Source organism: Sorex araneus, chromosome 4, assembly GCF_027595985.1.
Source record: "Sorex araneus isolate mSorAra2 chromosome 4, mSorAra2.pri, whole genome shotgun sequence".
Lineage (NCBI taxonomy): Eukaryota > Metazoa > Chordata > Mammalia > Eulipotyphla > Soricidae > Sorex > Sorex araneus.
In genome coordinates, this window is record NC_073305.1 from 221,621,496 (window position 1) to 221,641,168 (window position 19,673).

Consider the following 19,673-nt stretch of genomic DNA (forward strand, 5'->3'; position numbering starts at 1 on the left):
ATCTTCTCCCACAGCCAGGCCCACACGCTCTGCCACACGTCACTCACCCACTGAAACACTCTCTTAATCCCATTTAGCACCCAGTCCCAAAAGCTGTCGCTGTCGTCAGGCGGGCCCAGCCCAGGACTCGGGTCGGAAGTCATTGGGGGGCTGTCAGAGGCCTTCTTCACCCGCGCCCGCAGCTCTTGCTGCACCTCGTGCATCAGAGGAAACTCCTGTGGGAACGGGGTCAGAGGGCACTGCAGGGGGTGCAGCCGGGGGCCCACCCTGACCCAACTCCACTGGGAGCATCACTGGGCGAGGGGAGTCTCCGTGCTGCCCAAGTCCTGCTTGGGAGACCCCCAAACAAAGAGCAGGTCACGGTGGGCGAGTGGGGGCTGGCGCTTACCGGGAACTGTCTCTGACATTCTTCATACAGGCTGTTCAGGATGGTGTCGTTGATCTCACCCTGGGGAGAGCTGACACCTGTCCCAGGCACGCCCGGCTGAGCTCCCACGGCTTCTGGGGGTCACCAGGGAGCCCAGGGTCTGAGTGGGAGCCCGGGTTCCAGGGCTAAGGTTTGGGAGGGACAAGGCCAAACTACTTACCCCAAGAGAGTTAAGGCCTGACACGACCTGTTGGGGGGGGGGGCGGCGCGTGAGGCTTCCGCTTCTTCCCGTCTCCCGACCCCCATATTCTCACCCCTCAGCCCCGGGCCCAGGTCCCCCCCAACCCCCGCCTCCAGGGACCCAGCCACCCACTGTGACACCTGCCCGGCTGGGGGGCGCCAAGCCCAGCCTCAGTGAGCAGCTGGACCCCACGAGGGAGGGCGCCTACCGAGACTTGGTCCTGGCTTTCAGAACACAACTTATCAATAAATGCATTCTGTGAAGAGACAAAATCGGGTCGAAGCTAAGAGTATTCCGCCCTGATGGCAGGGGCGGGCGGGCAGCCCGCACCATCCCGGCCCACTCCCCAGTGGGTAGAACACATGTGGAAAGTTTCTCATGCTCTTTTTTTTCAGTTCCTCAGCTTTCAGGAAGCTCAGCTGTGGAGGAAACAGGAGGTTACCTAGGCATGTGTGAGCTGCTTCACAGAGCTCCCACCCACACACTCACACACACATGACCTACTCATACATGCACTCACACACACCCATATGTACTCACACATGCAACGTTCACACAAACACACACACACATACATAGGCATCATTCACACAGTCACATACACTCACACACGTAGCATACTCTCTACACTCACATATACACACACATATTCACACACGGCCACACACACACACACACACACACACGGGTTCTTGGTGCATCCACGGCCCCGCCCGGACAGGAGGAGGCCAGGCCCGCTGACCGGGTCCCTGCACCTCCCTGCGGTTGTCCCTGTGGTCAGAGCCAGGTGTGAGGGTCAGCGGCTGGGCTCTGCCGAGGGTGCTGGTCTCACTCACCTTGTGGAAGCACATGGCTGGCTGCACAGGGTCCGACCGGGCGGTGGCCTGAGGGGGGACAAGGTGAGGTGAGTAGGGACAGAGTCAGTCACACAGCCCTTTCCCTGCCTCTGGCCTCAGTGTCTCTGGGTCAGCGGAGCTCCCATTTATGGAGGAGGAAGAAGAGGAGGAAAAGGAGGAGGGGGGAGGGGCTGGAAGCAGGGCCAAGCCAAGAGCTGCCTCAGCGTTTCTCCTCTTTTTTTTTTTTTGCTCTTTGAGTCTCACCCGGCAATACTCAGGGGTTACTCCTGGCTCTGCACTCAGGAATTACTCCTGGCGGTGCTCAGGGGACCATATGGGAAGCTGGGAATCAAACCCAGGTCGACAGTGTGCAAGGCAAACGCCCTCCCCGCTGTGCTATCACTCCAGCCCCAGCGTTTCTCCTCTTCCTGGGGGTCACACCCGCCAGTGCTCGGAGCTGACTCCAAGCCCCGCACTCGGGATCACTCCAGGAGGGAGATCCTATGGGTGCCGGGGATTAACGCAGGTCAGTCCTGTGCAAGGCCAGAGCCCTCCTGCTGGCCGGCCCAGCACAGACGCTGTTTCTGAGGGAGCCTGTGTGGCCCGTGTGTGTGCATGTGTGTGAGGAGGTGGCAGCTGTCTCAACACCAAACACCCAGTCCTGGGTGTCAAGTGACCCGTGAGCCGCAGGACACCAGCCCTTGGACGCCTCTCCCCCTCCCGGGTTCTGGGCACCCCTACTGTCCTGCCGTGGCCCAGAGACCTCAGGGAACTCGTGTTCCTCCTTGGCCCACAGGGCTCTGGCCAGAGGATCTCAGGCCACTGGGGGTGGCGGGGAGGTGCCTGCTGGGGACCTTTAGTGACCCTGTCTGCTTGCCGGCCCGGGCAGCGCCCAGGTCAGGGCAGCTCGGCAGCTCCGGCCGGGGCCCTGCCCACAGCCTCCCTAAGAGGGTGGCCCCTGAGAGAGCACCGCAGTGGCTTGTTGGGGGGGGGGAGCCCCTCCCACCCCAGGGCACCCGGCGAGGGTCTCGGGTGTACATGAGGGATCCCCAGGTCCGGGTCCCAGGCAACTCTGAGGTGGAATGTTCCAGAAGCAGAAATACAGCAGCTTGTCCCTCTCAATAGTTGGGTCCGGTTCGGTGTCGGGGATGGCACTCTGGGTCTCACTCCACTTGTGGGGGTCCCAGGGCCCGGGACACTGGTTTCCTCCTGCATCCTGGGTGCAGGGTCTCAGGTGGGCCAGGACCCCCACCGCCCCAGTGCCGAGGAGGCTGTGACCCCCTGGAGGGGCCTCAGTCATCCGAGTCCACCAGCTCTGAGTCCTGGAGACTGGGGCAGGGGTGCTGCAGGGATGAGCCAACGGGCGGGAGTGGGGAGGGCAGGCAGAGGTGAGGCTGGAGGGCGTCCTGTTGTGCCTGGGACAGTTTGCGGGAGCAGGGACCGAGGCTCTGAGTGTCCCTGATGTCTGCAGGCTAAGGGACCCTGGGGCTCAGAAGGTGCCGGAAGGTGGGCAGGGCTGACAGACAGAGGAGGAAGTGCCCAGGTGTTCCCTCAAGACCAGCCTGACCCTTGTCCCGAGCCTGTGCCCAGAGGCCTGTGCCAGGCCCCGCCCTAAGACAGGGGCTGGGTCACCACCTTCACGGCCCCAGAGTGCATGGGAGACCCCTGCCTCACGCTCTGACCCCAAAACCCGGTCACCTTGAGGGACGGCTGGACCAGCCTCTCTGCTTCCTGCCCAGGGTGCCGCATCTCCCAACTCACATGGCTGATCTGGCGACCACCTGCCCTCACCAGCTGCTGGGGGCAGAGCCTCCAGCTGGACACGAGCCCCGTGGTTGAGCGTCTCCCCAGCTCTCCCCTGCGGGACTCTCCCTCCGGGCCCTTGCTTGAGGTGCTGTGATTTGCAGTGTCCACAGCGGCCGTGCAGAGTCCCGGCACCAGCCTGCCCAGAGTGTCACCCAGTCTGCCACCTCCACCGCCCATGGGGCCCCGGGCTCAGCCACCTGGCCTGATCCCTGGGTTCCAGTCCCGAATCACAGTCAGCACCCCTGGGCCCCAGAGGGGACAATGTGAGCAGTGGGGATCCACCACGTCAGGCCTACAGGGTCCTCTGGGCAGAACTGCCGAGGGACCCCACAGTGCAGCAGGTGGGGAGGGCGACCCTCCTGACGCCCATGACCCCTTGTGTTGCGCGTGAGCACACGTGATCGGGGCCCCCACAAGTCTCGGGGCATGACACCCATGGCTGCTCCCGGTACCGAGTCCCAGACGTGTCCAAAGACTCAGCGTCGTCCCTGGTGTGGGTGTGGGAGAGTGGCAGATGTCCCCATGCTCCGGGCACAGCCCAGTGTCCCCTCTCAGGCCCTGCACTGTGGAAGGTGCGGTAAGGTGACGCCCCCAGATCCCACCACATCCTGGGTGCTCGGGGTCCCACCTAGGGCCGGCCATGGTGGCAGGGCCTCTGCGGGGGGAGCCCTCCCACACCTCAGCTCTTTTTTTTTTTTTAATTTTGGACCACACCCTGCCGTGTTCAGGGGTGACTCCTGGCTCTGCACTCAGGAATTACTCCTGGCGGTGCCGGGGACCATGTGGGACCACATGCAAAGCAAACTCTCTCCCTGCTGTGCTACTGCTCTGATTCCCCCACCTCAGGTCTTGTCCAGAGGGTGCCCTGCCCGCGTCCTGACTGGCACGGGGCACAGTGACACCACCTGCCCCGGGGGCTGGCCCTGCCTCTGGTTCTGCAGAAGCTGCTGAAGGGGCAGAAGGGAACCTCGGTGTTGCGATGATGCGTCACCCGGCTCAGGTGGAGCAGCCGGGAACCTTATGGCCCGAGCCCAGGCCCTCGCACAGGCTGACTCCTGGCTCAGGTGACCTCACCCTCATCCCCGACCCTGACCTCCAACCCATGGGCCGGGCATCAGCTCCCTCCCTCCCGGGACTTTTATTCACAAGCAAGTGGAGGAGAGCAGGTGGGGGGAGGGGGGCGGGCAGGGAGCTGGGACAGTCCGAAGGTCATCGAGTGTGCAAGGGCAGACACGTCATGACTATGGGCAAAGGCCTCTGGCTGCGGCTGCTCCCGGGACTCCAGACTCCCTGGCGTGTCACATACAGGCCTGTGCCACTGAGGTGTAGCCACTCCCTGGGCCACTGCCGAAGGTCTCCCACAGCCAGGCCCACGCACTCTTACACGTCTCACACAGCCTGGCCCACGCACTCTTAGTCTTCTCCCATACCCAGCTACTCGCACTTTGAATCTTCTCACACAGCCAGGCCCACACATTCTTACTCTTCTCCCGTACCCAGCTACACGCACTTTGAATTCTCCCACAGCCATGCCCACACGCTCTGCCACACGTCACTCACCCACTGAAACACTCTCTCAATCCCATTTAGCACCCAGGCCCAAAGGCTCTCGCTGTCCTCAGGCTGGCCCTGCTCTGGACGCGGGTCGGGAGTCACTGGGGTGCTGTCAAGGCCTTCTTCAGCCACCTGCTTGCGTTAAGGAACCTCTCCCCTGCGGGGACTCTCCCTCCCGGACCCTTGCTTGAGCCGCTGTGATTTGCAGTGTCCATAGCGGCCGTCCAGCGACGGTGCAGAGTGTCCTGGCACCAGCCTGCCCAGAGCGTCAGCCGCCTCCACCGCCCATGCGGCCCCGGGCACGACCACCCAGCCTGATCCCTAGCACTGCTGAGTGTGAACCCCAAGAAACCAAGGCAGAAGACCACCCACATTTCAGAGCTCCCAGCTCCTAGTGGGGTGTCTTGTTGGACGGGGCAGGGCGGGGTACAGGGCAACCAGCCGGCTGTGCTGGGCCTAGGGGACCCGCCTGTTCACAGTCTCCAGCCCCTGGGCTGCCCTGGCCTTGTGGGGTGTCTTAAAATCACGTGACTTCTGGCAAACTGAAGGGAAGTGGCATTCCTCAGCTGGGTGGTGTTACCTGGGGTTTCTCACCTGCATTGACACTGCACCTAGTCCTTATCTCCCTGAGCCACCCTGGCCCTGTGGGGCCCAGACTCAAAATCACGTGACTTCTGGTAAACTAAAGGGAAGTGGCGTTCCTCGGCGCGGCTGGCGCTGACCTTGGCTGATGCTCACCTCAGCATCACTAAACCCAGCACTCTCTCCCTCAGCCCTGAGACATGGCAACGCCCCCTCTGCTCCTTTGCACTCCCAGCGAGGGTTCTGGGTGCTCGTGAGGGATCCCCAGGTCCCTGTTCCCAGGTCATTCTGAGGAAGAACATTCCAGAAATAGAAATCCAGCCATGGATCTCTGTCATTTGTTCCGTCTGGTTTGGTGTGAGGGACAGAGCGCAGGGTCTCAATCCACAGGTTGGGTCCCGGGGCCCAGGGGCGCTGGTTTCCTCTGATACTCTCAGTGTGGGGCTGAGGTGGCCCTGGTCCCCCTTGTCCCCCCGTGCCAAGGAGGCTGTGACCCCGTGGAGGGGCCTCAGTCTCTGTGTCCCGGCTTTGAATTCCTGAAGCCAGACTGGTGTGCTGCAGGGACGAGGGGTGGGTGTGCAGGCAGAGGGTGGGGGCTGGACGGCACCCAGTGGCTGGGATAGTTTGGGAGAGCAGGGGGCAGGGCTCTGAGTGACCCTGATGTCTGCAGGGTGAGGGGCCCCGGGACCGTCCAGGGGCAGTCCAGGGGGCCTTGACCTGGAACTTAAGAAGCTGGACAGGACGGAGAAAATGCTAACAGGGGTGTGTGTGTGGAGGGGGGGGGAGTCTACCATGTCCTGGGGCGGGGGTGGGTGGGAGGAGAGAAACTGGGGACATCGGCAATGAGAAATGTGCACTGGTGAAGTCAACGTTGTATGACTGAAACCCGATCATGAATAACTTTTAAATGTTGATTAATTAAAAAATTGTTTAATTTAAAAAAATATGGAAAGGTGGGGGCCGGCAGGAGATGCGGGCTTCCGGCCTCCCAAACCTGACATCAGCCAGGGGAAAAGACCCCCCTTCCGGGAGGGGCTCTTGGGGGCGGTGTCGGTGGCTCAGGAGCGGGGAAGGGAGCAAGCAGGTCAGGGTGGCCCAGGTGCCAGCGGGGTCTTGCGGACAGAGGCTGCCCGCGCCCAGGCGGCGCCCCATCAGCGGGACGCCAGGCCCAGGAGCAGCAGGGGCAGCAGCGGGGACAGCAGCGGGGACAGCGCCAGCCGGGTCGCCGCCCGATTGAGATCGCAGCGACAGTGGCAGCTTCCGGGCTGGAGGGTGGTGGCCACGGGGCGGCGGGGCGCCGGGCAGTCCAGCCACTCGGGGCCCATGGGCTGCGGGGAGGCGGCGTCCGCCTTGACGCTGCCCTTCGGAAAGCGCCAGTAGTGGACGCCCTTGAAGAAGTAGGTGTCACCTGCGGGGCGGGGCGGGGGGCAGCGGGCGCGTCAGGGGCTCCGCGCGCCCCCCGCCCGCCCGCCCGCGGCTGCCCCGCCGCGCCCCACCTGCGTTGCCGACCGTGACGTCGTCGGGGGCGGGCGGCGCCCCCTCCCAGAGGCTGAGGTCGCGCGGGTAGCCGGGGTCGGGGCGCGCCGCCGCCTCGTCGTAGCGCCAGTAGCGCCGCTGGCGGATGAGGTAGGTCTTGCCGTTGAGCGGCCAGGAGAACACGGCGTCCACCGGCTCGCCGGGGGGCAGCCCCAGCTCGGTCAGCGGCCGCGCCGCGCCCTCCAGCCGCCGCTCCTGGAACACCCAGAAGCGCGGGCCTGGGGCGCGGTGAGCGCCGCCGCCCGCCCGCCCCGCCGGCCCGGGACCCCGGGGACCCCCTCACCGCTGAACAGCAGGATCCGGCCGTCGGGGGGGCGCGCGTAGGCGGCCTGCACCTCCTGCACGCCCGCGGGCAGCCCCTCCCAGAAGCGGTGCAGCCGCGCGGGCTGCGGGGACACCAGCTGTCCCGAGGGCTGCACGCGCCAGAACCAGGGCCCTGCGGGGGCGGGCGGCGCGGGGTCAGGGGGGCTGCGGAGCGGGGCTCGCCCCCGGAGCCCGGGCGCAGGGGGGGCGGGCCCCCGGAGGCCGGCTCACCCTTGAAGAAGAAGGTCTCCCCGCGAATGTTGGCGATGGCGTCGAAGTTCCCGTCGCACCTGTCGGGGACCCCCGGGCTGCGGAGGAGACGGGCGTGGTGGGCGCTGCGGGCCGGTCGCGCGGGGGAGCGCGCGCCCCGTCCCCGGGCTCACCTGTCCGGGGGCAGCGCGGGGGGCGGGGCCGGCCGGGGCAGGGGCCTCCTAGTGGGCCTGGCGTCCGGGGCCCGGGGCGCCGTCCCTGCGCGGAGAGCCGGAGGGGCGTGGGTGCGGCACCCTGCGCGCGGGCCCCCGCGGACCCCCCGCACCCGCGGCGCCCTCACCGTAGAGCTGCTGCAGGCCGTCGCGGTCGTCCTGGGACAGGCGGTACCCGGCGGGGTCGCCCACCGGGCCCTGGTAAAAGGGCCTCATGATGGAATCGGGCGCCGACGAGTGGCCCAGGCCCAGCGAGTGGCCGAACTCGTGCACCGCCACCGCGAACAGGTCGGTCCCCGCCGCGCCGTCTGCGGGAGGCAGGGACAGCGGCTGGGGCACCCGCGGCCGCCGCACCCCGCCGCCTGCGTTCGGATTCCGCGGAAGGTTTCAGTTGCCGTGTTCGGCGGGGCCAGGGCTGAAGAGACCCCAGGCCTGTGCGCACAGGGGTGGGGGGGCCCTTCCCCGTCCCCGGGAAGGGGAGAAGCACAGAGCGAGTCCTGCCGCGCCCCTCCGGAACCGCCCGCCCCCGCCCCCCTGCTGGCCCAGCCTTTCTGACCACAGAGCCTGGTCCTGGGGGACACCCCCACCCCAGGCGCCTGAGCCGGCCTCAGAGCCTCCCGGTGCTCCAGCTCCATCCGCAACTCATCGATCCAGCCCAGCCCAGCGGAGGCCTCACAGGGCAGCGGGGCGCATCCTCAGATGCTGCTTCTCGGAAGTGCTGCTCCCAGGGAGGGGCGTTACTGGAAGGGGCCTGGATGACAGGCGGTCCTCTGGCCCCCACCAGACGCAGGCCAGACAGCCTGCTGGGCGCTGGACCCCTGGCCCCACTCGCGCCCCTACACGGTCTCCTTTGCTCACAGTGAGGAAACTGAGGCACAGCTGGGATGGGGCAGACGCTCTGACAGACAGAAGTCTGGGAGCCTGGGGCTTTCAGGGCCATCTGAGGGGCTCTCGCGCCCCAGCCTGGACCCGCCCCAGGCCCACACCATGCAGCAGAGCATCAACAAGCCACACAGAGGGGATCTCCGTGACCCCTGGCCCCTGCCAAGCCAGCCCCTCAGCCTCTGCCCGGGCCCGGCTCTCAGGTGGCACGCGTTTCCGGTTTCATCATTACAGGCCATCCTGTGCAATCTGGAGCTTCCTGCACCGGGACAAACAGCTTGATCACCCCCTTCCTCACCTCCTGCCTCTGATCCGCCCGTAGGACCTCGACTCACTGACGGACAGGGACAGACAATGCCCGGCCTCGGTCACCTGTACACCAGCCAGCCACTCCTGCATCTCCAAACACTCATCTGCCCTCTACCTCTGCACCCCTCCACCCGTCCAGCCATGTGTCATCCATCGTCATCCATCTGTCCATCCATCCATCCATCCATCTGTCCTTCCATCCCTTCTGGTTGGGCAGACAGGCTCCACCCCGTCGGCCGACCCAGCCTCCATCCTCCTAAGACAACCCCCCACCCCACCCCGCCCTGCCTGCCCCACCCGTCCCCCAGACCCCTGTGGCTCGGCCAGTGCTCCAGAGCCTGCTCCGCTCCTCCCACTGCGTCTGAGTTCTTCCCCTCCCACGGGACCCTGCAGGCTCTAAGGTCACCCTGTCCCACAACTCTGTCCCACAACTTATGTCCACACAACTTACTGGATTGGTTGCTGACCTGCCCACTGCTGCCACTTCCTCCTTCGCTCTTGTTCTCGGTCACCTTCGGGCTGGTTGTTCTGTTTCTTTTGACTCCTCCTCCCCCACCACTTTGCCCTTAACCCAGAGCACCCCCGCCCTGAGCTCCACCTCACCCACGCTGCCCCCTGAGACTTGAGTGGCCTCCAGCAGAGCTCTGAGCGGCTGGCACCGGATGCCGACCCAGTTGGTACCAGGTGCTGTGCAGAGCCCGAGGTGATGGACTAATTGGTTCCTTGATCCATCGCCTCCAGCTCACGCTGTCCTTGTGCCCCTTTCTCAGGAGAGGAAATAGCCGACTCGGTTAGGTCCCTCAGGCAGGCCCAGAGGACATGACCCACGCTCCAGAATGCTTCCAGAATCCCCAGCACCGCTGTCTGGTCCCCTGAGCACCGCAGGGGGTGATTCCTGAGTGCAGAGCCAGGACTCAGCCCTGAGTACCCGAGCACCACCAGGTGTAACCTCCCTCTACCCCCAAAAGGAATTTGCATCTCCAGCCCTCTTCTGGGGGAGCCGAGCTAAAAGTCAGATGCCAGAGCTCCAGCCTGCAGGCGCCCTCCGGCCGGAAACCCAGCCCGGATCCGACTCTCGGCCTGCCCAGCCCCAACGCCCCTAAGTGCCCTCCAGCCCCGCTTAAGTGGGCTCGTTCCCCACCCCACCCCCCAGACGGGGCAGCCGCTGACCCTGCCTCCTGTTGGCTGTGGGTGTGGCATCATGTTTCCAGAAGACAAGGTCTTCCCGGGCTCGGGCTCCCCACACTCCCTGCACCCCCCCTCCCCACGGCTCCCCACGGCCTGCAGCACCCCCTGTCCCCACTCTGATGCCCAGGGGCCGGGCTGGCTCAGGGCTGAGCTTTCTCGCGTGTCGACCCCCACCGGGCCCCAGGCCGTGTTTGCTAGTTGCCACTCCATGAGATGAGCAGTCGCCACCTCCAGGACCCCCCTGAGCCCAGAGCGTGCACTGTCCCTTTCCTGAGCACTTCCCCTGGGACTCCCAGCTCTGTCATCGCGTGTGGCAATCAGGCTAACCAGGCTAACGTGGTGACTCAGCTTCTGTGTGGTTTCACCTCTTTCTCAGCCCGAGCAGGGAACTGGCGCCTGTAATTTTTTTGTTTGTTTGTTTCACCTTGGCCAGGCCATGGCGCCCGGGCCAGGCAGACCTCCGTACAGCTGCGGGCATGAGTGATCGCTTCAGTCTGCAGCTAGAAACGGGGAGATCTCTGGCCAGCCTGTGGCTGGGGAACCTCCAGTCAGCTGAAAGCCCAATAAGGGGTAAAACCCGAGATTTTCCAGAGAAGGAATTCTGCCTCAAAATGGCAATGCAGACACCATAGCCTGCCCGGAAGGGTCTGAATTTGCCAGACTCAGCAATCCTTTGTGTCAATTCCTCAAAGAAAGCCATTGGCGGGCACACATACACCCGTGCCATTCTCCAAAAGGCTCCCCAGCAAGCAATGTGACTTCTATCTCCCGTTTGTTTGGGGCTCAAACCCATCTGTGCTCAGGGCTTCTCTAGCTCTGTGCTCACCGGACCAAACCTGAGTCAACTGTGTGCAAGGCAAACACTACCCACTGCACCATCTCTCCGGCCCTCCGCCTGCTCCTCAGGATGCACGGCCCTGGGGAGAGGCCTCAGAACGGGAGACTGTACCTTTAGACCCGAAAGTCCAGGTCTCTTCATCATCAAAGTGAGTGTCCCCCGAGATGGGGTGCTCCCCCGGGAAGAAGGCGTGGGCGAGTGTGCCCCCCGGCCCATCAAAGGGGTAGCTGTCATTGTGGTAGGCCCGGGAGAAGCTGATGAGGATGTCGGCTCCCTGGGGGTCCCCGGAAGCCGCCTCCTGGAAGGTGAGGCCGGACTCAATTCCCCAGGCGGCCAGGGCGTGGTGCATGAGGGTGCGCACGGTCTCGGGGTGCAGGGCCGAGTTCCCCGGAAAGGAGAGCACCCTGTGGGGACAGCGGGCGGCCGCTCAGAGCCGGGGGAGGGGCCCCGGGGTGGGGGTGGGGGGCACCCAGGACCTACCTCCACGTCAGGGTTCGCTTCTTCCACACGCTGCCGCTCAGGGCGTAGCGGCGCCGGCGGCGGACCAGCCCCGCCACCCCCATCACGTCGGGCAGGGAGCAGCGGGGCTTGCGCATGGCCGCCATCGTCACCGAGTCTGGGGGGAGGGCACGGAATGAGCACAGGGCGCCCCCACAGAGCCCCCGGCTCGCTCGCAGACAGGCGCTCCTGAAGGCACTGGGCCACAGCTGGGGGCTTCCCCGACGGCCCAGAGACCCACCACTCTCCAGCCCCGAGGACCTGAAACCCTTGGCCAGGGCTCTTGGCCTCACCCGGCGGCTGGAGGGTCAGAGGGACGGGGCAGACGGGGCATGTGTGCGGGAGTCAGGCAGGGCTGGTCAGTGGTAAGAGGACAGGTGCCACCTTCCTGCCAGCCTCCGGCCCAACCTCGGAAACACCCATCCTGGTCTCTCCCACCCCATTCCCTGCCTGCAGTTGAGCAGCTTAAATCTGCTGACCGATTCTTCAAGAGCCCTCCCCAACGTGGCTGACCTGCCTGGAGCCCATCCCAAACTCCTTCCCAGGCCCCCCACCCCCAGCTCCTGAGCCTCATTATAGGTTCAAGGCTGTGCCTGCCACAGGAACTTTGCACCTCCCTTCACACAGCTTCACCCTCTCCCTGTGCCTGTGGCGGGACCTGCCCTGGCAGAGAAAGCTGCGAGCAGTTTTCTCAAACGCTCTCCGCTCCGGGCTTGCTCATCCAGCTCCCCTCACAGGCGTCTCCTCAGCTGTCTCCATTCTCTTGTCTGTGTGCTCTCGCATTCTCAAGCCCGGGTTCTCCCCGGAACACGTCTGTTTCTCTTTTTCCCACTCAGAAATACACATCATTTATCTCTTTCCACTCGACATTTCTTTTTCTGGGGGACAGTGCTCAGGGCTCACTCCTGGCTTAGCACGCAGGAATCACTCCTGGCGGTGCTTGGGGGACCCTATGGGGTGCCGGGGAACAAACCTGGGTGGGCAGCATGCACGGCAAACGCCCTCCCCGCTGTCCTATCGCTCCACCCCTCCACTCACATAATTCTAAATAAATTTCGTTCAATAAAAATGATCTTGCTTTACCGAAAAACAAATAGTTAAAAAAAAAATACTCGACACTCTGAACTTGAGGGTAAATTTCTGCTGTCTCCATCAGGATGGGGGGGATGGGCGCCCTCACATTGTCCGTCGGAACCCGGGGCCTGCAGGGGCGTGCCAGAGCTTCCCGGTACGGACTTTGTGGAAGTGTGGCCCCTGGGAGCGGGTGGATTGGAGAGGATGTGGTGGGCTGGCGGCAGGGGCTGGCGGGGGAGGGCTGGGGCCACCTACCCAGAACGCCTGTCTCGGGCAGCCCCGCAAACCTCTGCATGACCTTCAGGGCGTCTCGAAGCTTCTCCGGGCTCTGCAGCTGGGCCTGGGCGGGGTCGGGCGGCGGCAGGTAGCCGTAGCGGGTCAGCCAGACCTGGAGCGCGCGGGGACCGGAGGCTCGCGGCCGCAGCCAGACGCTTGTCCCCTCTCACCCCGCAGCCCGGCTTCCCGCCTCGACAGTCCCATCTTCTCAAATCTCCCAATCCGGATCCGGAACTCGGGTCGGACCCCATCTCCGGCCATTCTCTGGCCGTCGTGGCGGGGGGCCTCCCTCCGCCCCCGGCCGCGACTCACCACGCCCAGGCTCACGTCCTGCGCGCGGGGCTCCGGGGCGCGCGCGGGCACCAGCAGCCGCAGCAGCAGCAGCACCAGGCGCCCGAGCATGATGCTGGGCAGGGCCAGGGCGGGGGGCGCGGTGCTCCCGGAGGGCGGGAGAGGTTGGGGGGCGCGCGGCGGGCGGAGGACGGGGCGTCCGGGGAGGGGGCGCTGCGGGCGCGGGAGCGGCGGGGGCTTTCGGAGTCGGGGCTCGCGGGCGCGGCGGGGAGATGTAGCGGGGCCGACGGGCGCACCCCGAAGACCGGCGACGCGGGAGGGGCGGAGGGTCAGCCCAACGTTGCGACGTGCCGGAGCGAAGGGGCGGCCCCGCTGCCCCCGGCCCGCCTCCCGCCCAGGGACCCTCCCCCCGAGGCGGAGGGGCGGGGAGGGGGCGCGGGTGAGTTTCTCTTCCCTGTCCGCGATCCCCGATCCCTCCCCGGTGACTCCCCGGGCCGGGCGCTTCTGCTTTCTCCCTGCGGGCAGCTGCGGGGCGGGACAGGGGCGTCCCGGGGTCCCCCCTCCCGCGGCCGGCGCGGCTCTGGGCGGGTCCCTCCCCGCGGGGTCCGGCCGGGTCCCTGGACTGCTCGGCTCCGCGCGCCCCTCAGCGGGCTCCGGACAGGCCAACCCCGGGACGCGCCCTCGGACACCGGAGCCAGCACGAAGGAGGGGCGGGGCTGTCCCGCCGAGAGCAGAGACTTGGGGTCTCGCAGAGCCCCTGGCCGGCTGGACCGTGTGGGCTTTGTGCGCCCCACCCCGCTTCTCGGCTGACCTGGCGCGAGGGGACCGGCCGGTGCCCTGACCTTGTTTCCCGGGGCCCAGCCGCCACACGCGCGCTCTGGGCCGGGGGCGCCCCACTCTCCGACCCTGGACCCCTCACCGCTATTCAGACTCCCCACTGCTCCCTCTCGCGGGCAGCGGCCCCAGCGCTCCAGGGCTCCCCAGCCACTATAGGGGTTCCAACCCCGGGTTGGGGGTGCACAGCACAGCTGAGTGATGACTCCAACCGAGATGGGGTCGTCCGACTCCGCTAGGGCTAAACCGCCGACCCCTCAGCCTCTGTCCCAGTTGGTGGCACATGGGAGGGGCCCCTGAGAGTCCCAACAGCCACGCCTCAAGCTGAGTTTTGCTCCAGCGGTTCAGAGGGCGCAGAATAGGGCCTTACTCTGCCAGCAGGACAGGAGGCGGGCAACAGCGGGCTCTGTCCCCTGCTGCACGGGGTGTGGCCCAGCAAACTTCAACCTCAGCCTGCTGTGGGGATTTTGCAGTCACCCGCAGAGCGAGGTCAGCCTGCTTCCCGGAAAGAGGGGTGCACCAGGCCGTCCTCCCCCCCAGTCCCTGCACAGAACAAAGACGTCCGTCCAGGCGCTCCGGAAACGCAGGGCTGAGGAGCCCCCAGTGGGGACAGTTGAACGTGGGAACAAAGACATACATGGACAATGACCACGCTCTCGGCACGAGTCAGCGGGAAAGGCCAGTCCAGACCGCTCAGTAGAGCACAGGCCTGGCCTGTGCTAGGCCTTGGGTTTGATCCCCAGCACAGCCGAAAGGAAACAAATAAACACAGGAAACAAGTATGTGGGTGAGGCTGCTGGGAAATCATTTGGCACCCATGCACCCAGCTGCGAGCTGCAGAGAGCAGTATCGCTCCGAGGAGAGCAGTGGAAAGGAGAGTAACTCACTTGGCAGGTTCTAAAAACATTAAGAATACAGTGATCAGGGGGCTGGAGTGATAGCAGCCGCCGGGAGGGCATTTGCCTTGCATGCAGCTGACCCGGGGTTCTATTCCCAGCATCCCATATAGTTCCCTGAGCACCACCAGGAGTAATTCCTGAGCACAGAGCCAGGAGTAACCCCTGTGCAGTGCCGGGTGTGACCCAAAAAAGCAAAAAAAAAAAAAAAAAAAAGTGACCAGGGCCGGAACAATAGTGCAGCACATAAGGCTCTTGTATTGCACACAGTGACCCAGGTTCAATCCCTGGCGCCCCATAGGGGCCCTCGAGCCCAACCAGGCATGATTCCTGAGAGCCTAGAGCAAGGAGTAAGCCCTGACCACCACCAGGTGTGTCCCAAAAACAAAACAAAAAGGTAGAATCACCAGGAACAGTTACAGAATGATCTCTCTCACATAAAGAAGCAGGGGAAGGTTACTACAAGAGGCCCAAGGCAACAGAATCTGTGAACTGGTTTACAGAATTGAGCTGTCCCCGTGGAGAGTGGGGGAGTGTCTGCAGGCAGGGACCCTGAAATAACGACGGAGGGAAGCAGGACACTGGGAGGGGTGACGGAGGGAATGCTGTACACCAAAACCCGGGAAGCCTGGGGACTAGCAGACATTTTTAATTTAAAAAATACATTTGGGGCTGTAGCGACAGTACAGCAGGCAGGGCACTTGCCTTGCACTCCACTGACCCAGGTTCAATCCCTAGCATCCCATATGGTCCCCCGAGCACCTCCAGGACTGATCTCTGAGTGCAGAGCCAAGAGTAACTCCTGAGCTTCACCAGGTGTGGACCCCCCAGAATCCTTTTGGGTGGGGCTGGAGCGATAGTACAGCAGGTAGGGTGTTTGCCTTGCACGCGGCCAACCCAGATTCGATTCCCAGCATCCCATATGGTTCCCTAAGCACCGCCAAGGGTAATTCCTGAGTGTAGAGCCAGGAGTGACCATTGTGCATCGCTGGGTGTGATGCAAAAAAGCCAAAAAAGGGGCTGGAGCGATAGCATAGCAGGTAGGGCATTTGCCTTGCACGCGGCCAACCCGGGTTTGAATCCCAGCATCCCATATCCCATATGGTCCCCTAAGCACCGCCAGGAGTAATTCCTGAGTGCAAAACCAGGAGTAACCCCTGTGCATCGCCGGGTGTGACCCCCCCAAAAAAAAGAAAAAAAAAATTCTTTTGGGTTTTTAGGCCACGTCCAAAAACCTTAGGCAGGGAGGGGGCAGAGCACAGGAAGACGCTGGGGGTGGTGATTAATATTTTGAGCATGATTTTGGAGTGGTTTTAGGAGTGTGTATGTGTCAAAACTTATCAGATGGGGTTGGAGAGAGGACAGCAGGGAGGACATTTGCCTTGCACACAACTGACCCAGGTTAAAAAAAAAAAGGCACCACATATGGTCCCCTGGGCCCTGCCAGGAATGATCCCTGAGCACAGGAAGGTGTGGCTCAAAAGCAAAAAAAAAACAAAACCCAAAACAACAAAACCACCAAACCTGAAAAAATGAGATTCCAGTGGGGACCACATGGTTCCTGAGCACCCCCAGGAGTGACCCCGAAATGACTCACCAGGAGGAGAATTTCCACCCTGTCCAGCCAGCCTCTTGGTGCTCTTGACCACTGTCCTGTTACTTGGTGAGTAACGAGCGTTTCTGTTCTCAGGAGGCCTGTGAGGAGTGTGAGGAGCCGCCCAGGGAAGCCCGCGAGGGTTCCTGTGCCGCCCTCAGAGGCACCCACAGCCACCGGGGTGACCCTGCAAATGGAGCCCTGGGCCCGCCTTCTCCCCTGCCAGATGTGGGGTGCGCGGGGGCAGGTCTCAGGACATCACCACCATCACCACATCCTCGGATTCGGCCACTCGGGCGCTGGGTACTTCCTGCACCCCTAAACCAGCCTGGCCTCGTGCTGCTCCTCTCCGTGCAGGGACCTGCCGAGGCCCGGGCCAGCGCTGGGCGCTGTGTGGCCAGCAGGTGGCAGCCGCCGGCAGGACGGAAACGTCCTGAATCCGGCCAGGGCAGCTTGGGGAAGACGCTCGCACCGCGGCCTCAGCCTGTGCGGGGCTGGACTCTCCCCCTGGAACCCCCCCTCCCAGCGAGTGCGGGGGCGCGTCCACCCACGTGTCCACGGGGTCTGCGCGCCAGGAAGTGCATTAGCTGCGGTTGGCGGCGCTGGGCCCTGGTGGGATCTCAAGCCTGACGGTGTGGACAGGAGAGCCGAGAGGGTGGGGCGCAAGGGCGGGATGAAGACCCTGCAGCAGGGATGCGCTGCTGAATCTGTTTGCAACGTTCTGGGCGCCTCCCCCGCACACAGCCCCGCAGGATGGGCTCTGCGCCCCAGGAGGGGCAGTAAAGGCCAGCCTCATGCACCAGAGGGGCGCGGGGGTCCTTCCTGAGCAGGCGCGGCGCAGGCGAGGGCGCTGTCCAGGACCGGTGGCAGGGGCAGCGAGGCCCCCAGGAGCCGGCACTGCGGAGGCCAGGCCCCTCCCACAGCCCCTCAAGCCTGCCGGCTCCCAGCCACTCCCGGGATGCACCCGCGGCATCCCCAGGCTAGAAATACGCGCAGGACAGAAAACATCTGTGGGGCCGGCGACCTTGGTTCGACGTCTGGCACCCCTGAGCACTGCCAGGAGTGATTCCTGGGTGCAGAGCCAAGTCTGGCTCCCAACAACAGAGGGAGGGGGAGAGGGGGAGAGAGAGAGAGAGAGAGAGAGAGAGAGAGACAGACAGAGACAGAGACAGAGACAGAGAGACAGAGACAGAGAGAGACAGAGAGAGAGAGAGATGGGGGCAGAAGAGGATGAGACACTTTTCTTGTCCAAGTTGCCATGTTAGTGGCCACTGTTACCATAGTGCAGAAACCGAGTCCTACCAAGATCACTTGTTTAGTTTTATTTTGTTTTGTTGCCACACCTGGCGATGCTCAGGCTTACTCCTGGCTCTGTGCTCAGGAACTACTACTGGCGGTACTCAGGGGATCATATGGATACTGGGATCAGACCCCAGTCGGCCTCATGTAAGTCATTGCCCTGCTCACTGTACTATCACCTCAGCCCTCATTCAATTTTTTGGGGGGTGGGACACACCTGGTAATGATCAGGGGCTACCCCAGGCTCTGTACGCAGGTGGGAGCGCTGGCAGGACTAGGGGGGTCCTGAGTGGTGCTCAGGGGTCACTCCTGAAGGTGCTTCAGGGGACCATCTTCGGGGCTGGGGCTTGAACTGGCACCGGCCCTGTGTAAGGCGAATGTCTCCCCTGTACTATCTCTCCAGTCTGGTGTGGTGTTTTTGTTGTTTTTGGGTCACCCACCCAGCAGTGCTTAGGGAATACTCCTGGCTCTGCACTCAGGAATCACTCCTGGTGATGCTCAGAGGACCTTAAGTATGCCAGGACTTGAACCCAGTTTAGCCGTGTGCCAGGCAAGTGTGCTATTGCTCCTATACTATTGCTCCGGCCCAGTTTTTTTCTAACTTAAAAAATATATATATCAGGGGTTGCAACAATAGTACAGGGGAGCACCACATCCTCGGGGTGTACTTAACTTGCATGCAGTCTACCTGGGTTCGATCCCTGGCATCCCCTATAATACCCTGAACATTGCTAGGAGTGATTCCTGAGTGCAGAACCAGGAGTAACCCCTACACATCGCTGGGTGTGGCCCCAAACAAAACAAAACAAAACAAGAGCAAGCCCTGGGCACCATTGGATGTGGCACCCCCCCCCAAAAAAAAAAGATTTTAAAAAAGGAAGCTGCAGAACCGCACGCTTAGTGTGCAATATTTTTGTTTGTTTGGGGGCTGCACGTGCACAGTGCCCAGCGGTCACCTCTCAGGTCACCTGCACATGCACAGCGTTCAGGGGACCCTAGGAGATACCAGCATGACTCACTGTCCCCGAGGATTTTTTTTTTTTGCTTTTTTTGGGTTACAGAGCCAGGGGTTACTCCTGGCTCTGCACTCAAGAATTACTCCTAGCAGTGCTCAGGGGACCATATGGGATGCCGGGATTTGAACCCAGGTTGGCTGAGTGCAAGGCAAACACCCTACCCGCTGTGCTATCACTCCAGCCCCTCCCAAGGATTTTTTAAAATTCTTTTTTGGGCCACACCTGACCGTGCTCAGGGCTTACTCCTGGCTTTGCACTCAGTGATCATTCCTGGCAGGGCCATACAGGGTGCCGGGGTTTGAACCCGTCCCTGTTCCCAAGTTTGTATCAGTGTAAAACTTCTGGGATGCAGCTTTGTGTCACTTCTGTGGCTCTGCTGAGGCGTGGGAGTTCCCAGCACGGAGCCCCAAGGACTGACACTTGAGTCTATAGCACAGGCAAGAGGGCCAGGGAGAGATACCTGCGTGCAGGTGCCTCAGCATGGCAAAAGGGCTGCCACTGCACCTATAATTAGTCCTCACCCATGGTCGACAGTCATCCACTCACAGAGGAGGAAACCGATGTACGTGAATTGGGTTCTGGTGGGGTGCCCTGTGGGTCTTGTCCAGGTGAGCCCAGCCCCCCTGGCCAGGGTAACTGGGGTCCCTCAGCCCACCCTTCCCCAGCCCTTCCTCCTACGTGACAGGAGGACAACGTGGCCACCTCTCTGGGCCATGTGGTCTTTGGCCCCCATTACAGGGAAACTGGCCCCCTTTCCTGTGCTGGCAGGAACTTCCGGGGCCCGTCCCAGGCCCCAGGAGCCCTTGTCCCCATCTCCCACACATCTGGAGCAATCTTCATTCTCCTATTTTTCTAGGGTCAGGAGCACCCGGCCCCAGGCCCAGGAGCCCTGATGCCCTCCAGGTCACAGAAGACCAGCAGGGCTGGCTGACCTCCCCTCTGGCTGCAGAGCGGGAGCAGGGGCAGCCGGAAGTCAGAAGGGAAGTGTGCACCTAGGGATGGGGACAGATGTGGTCAACAGGGCTTCCAGT

At 63.2% G+C, this 19,673-nt stretch overlaps 1 protein-coding gene across 1 annotated transcript; it reads right to left on the reverse strand.

Moving 5' to 3' along the window:
• Positions 1-6,358: 6,358 nt before the first annotated feature.
• On the reverse strand, positions 6,359-13,114 carry MMP25 (matrix metallopeptidase 25). Its single transcript, XM_055136433.1, has 10 exons — positions 13,025-13,114; positions 12,692-12,824; positions 11,345-11,480; positions 10,976-11,268; positions 7,776-7,955; positions 7,609-7,693; positions 7,457-7,533; positions 7,206-7,358; positions 6,883-7,140; positions 6,359-6,794 (listed from the first exon to the last, which is right to left on the reverse strand). Exons 1-10 carry the CDS (start codon positions 13,112-13,114, stop codon positions 6,538-6,540), a joined length of 1,662 nt encoding a protein of 553 aa, XP_054992408.1. The 3' UTR covers positions 6,359-6,537.
• Positions 13,115-19,673: the final 6,559 nt, after the last annotated feature.

What these genes read in the sequence shown, in the direction of transcription:
- MMP25 (XM_055136433.1), bottom strand. Translation starts at nt 13,114, where the DNA reads ATGCTCGGGCGCCTGGTGCTGCTGCTGCTGCGGCTGCTGGTGCCCGCG. An exon ending in CTGGACTTTCGGGTCTAAAG is followed by an intron (nt 7,956 to 10,975) that starts GTACAGTCTCCC and finishes TGCCTCCCGCAG; the next exon opens with ACGGCGCGGCGGGGACCGAC. An exon ending in GGAGACCTTCTTCTTCAAGG is followed by an intron (nt 7,359 to 7,456) that starts GTGAGCCGGCCT and finishes CCGCCCCCGCAG; the next exon opens with GGCCCTGGTTCTGGCGCGTG.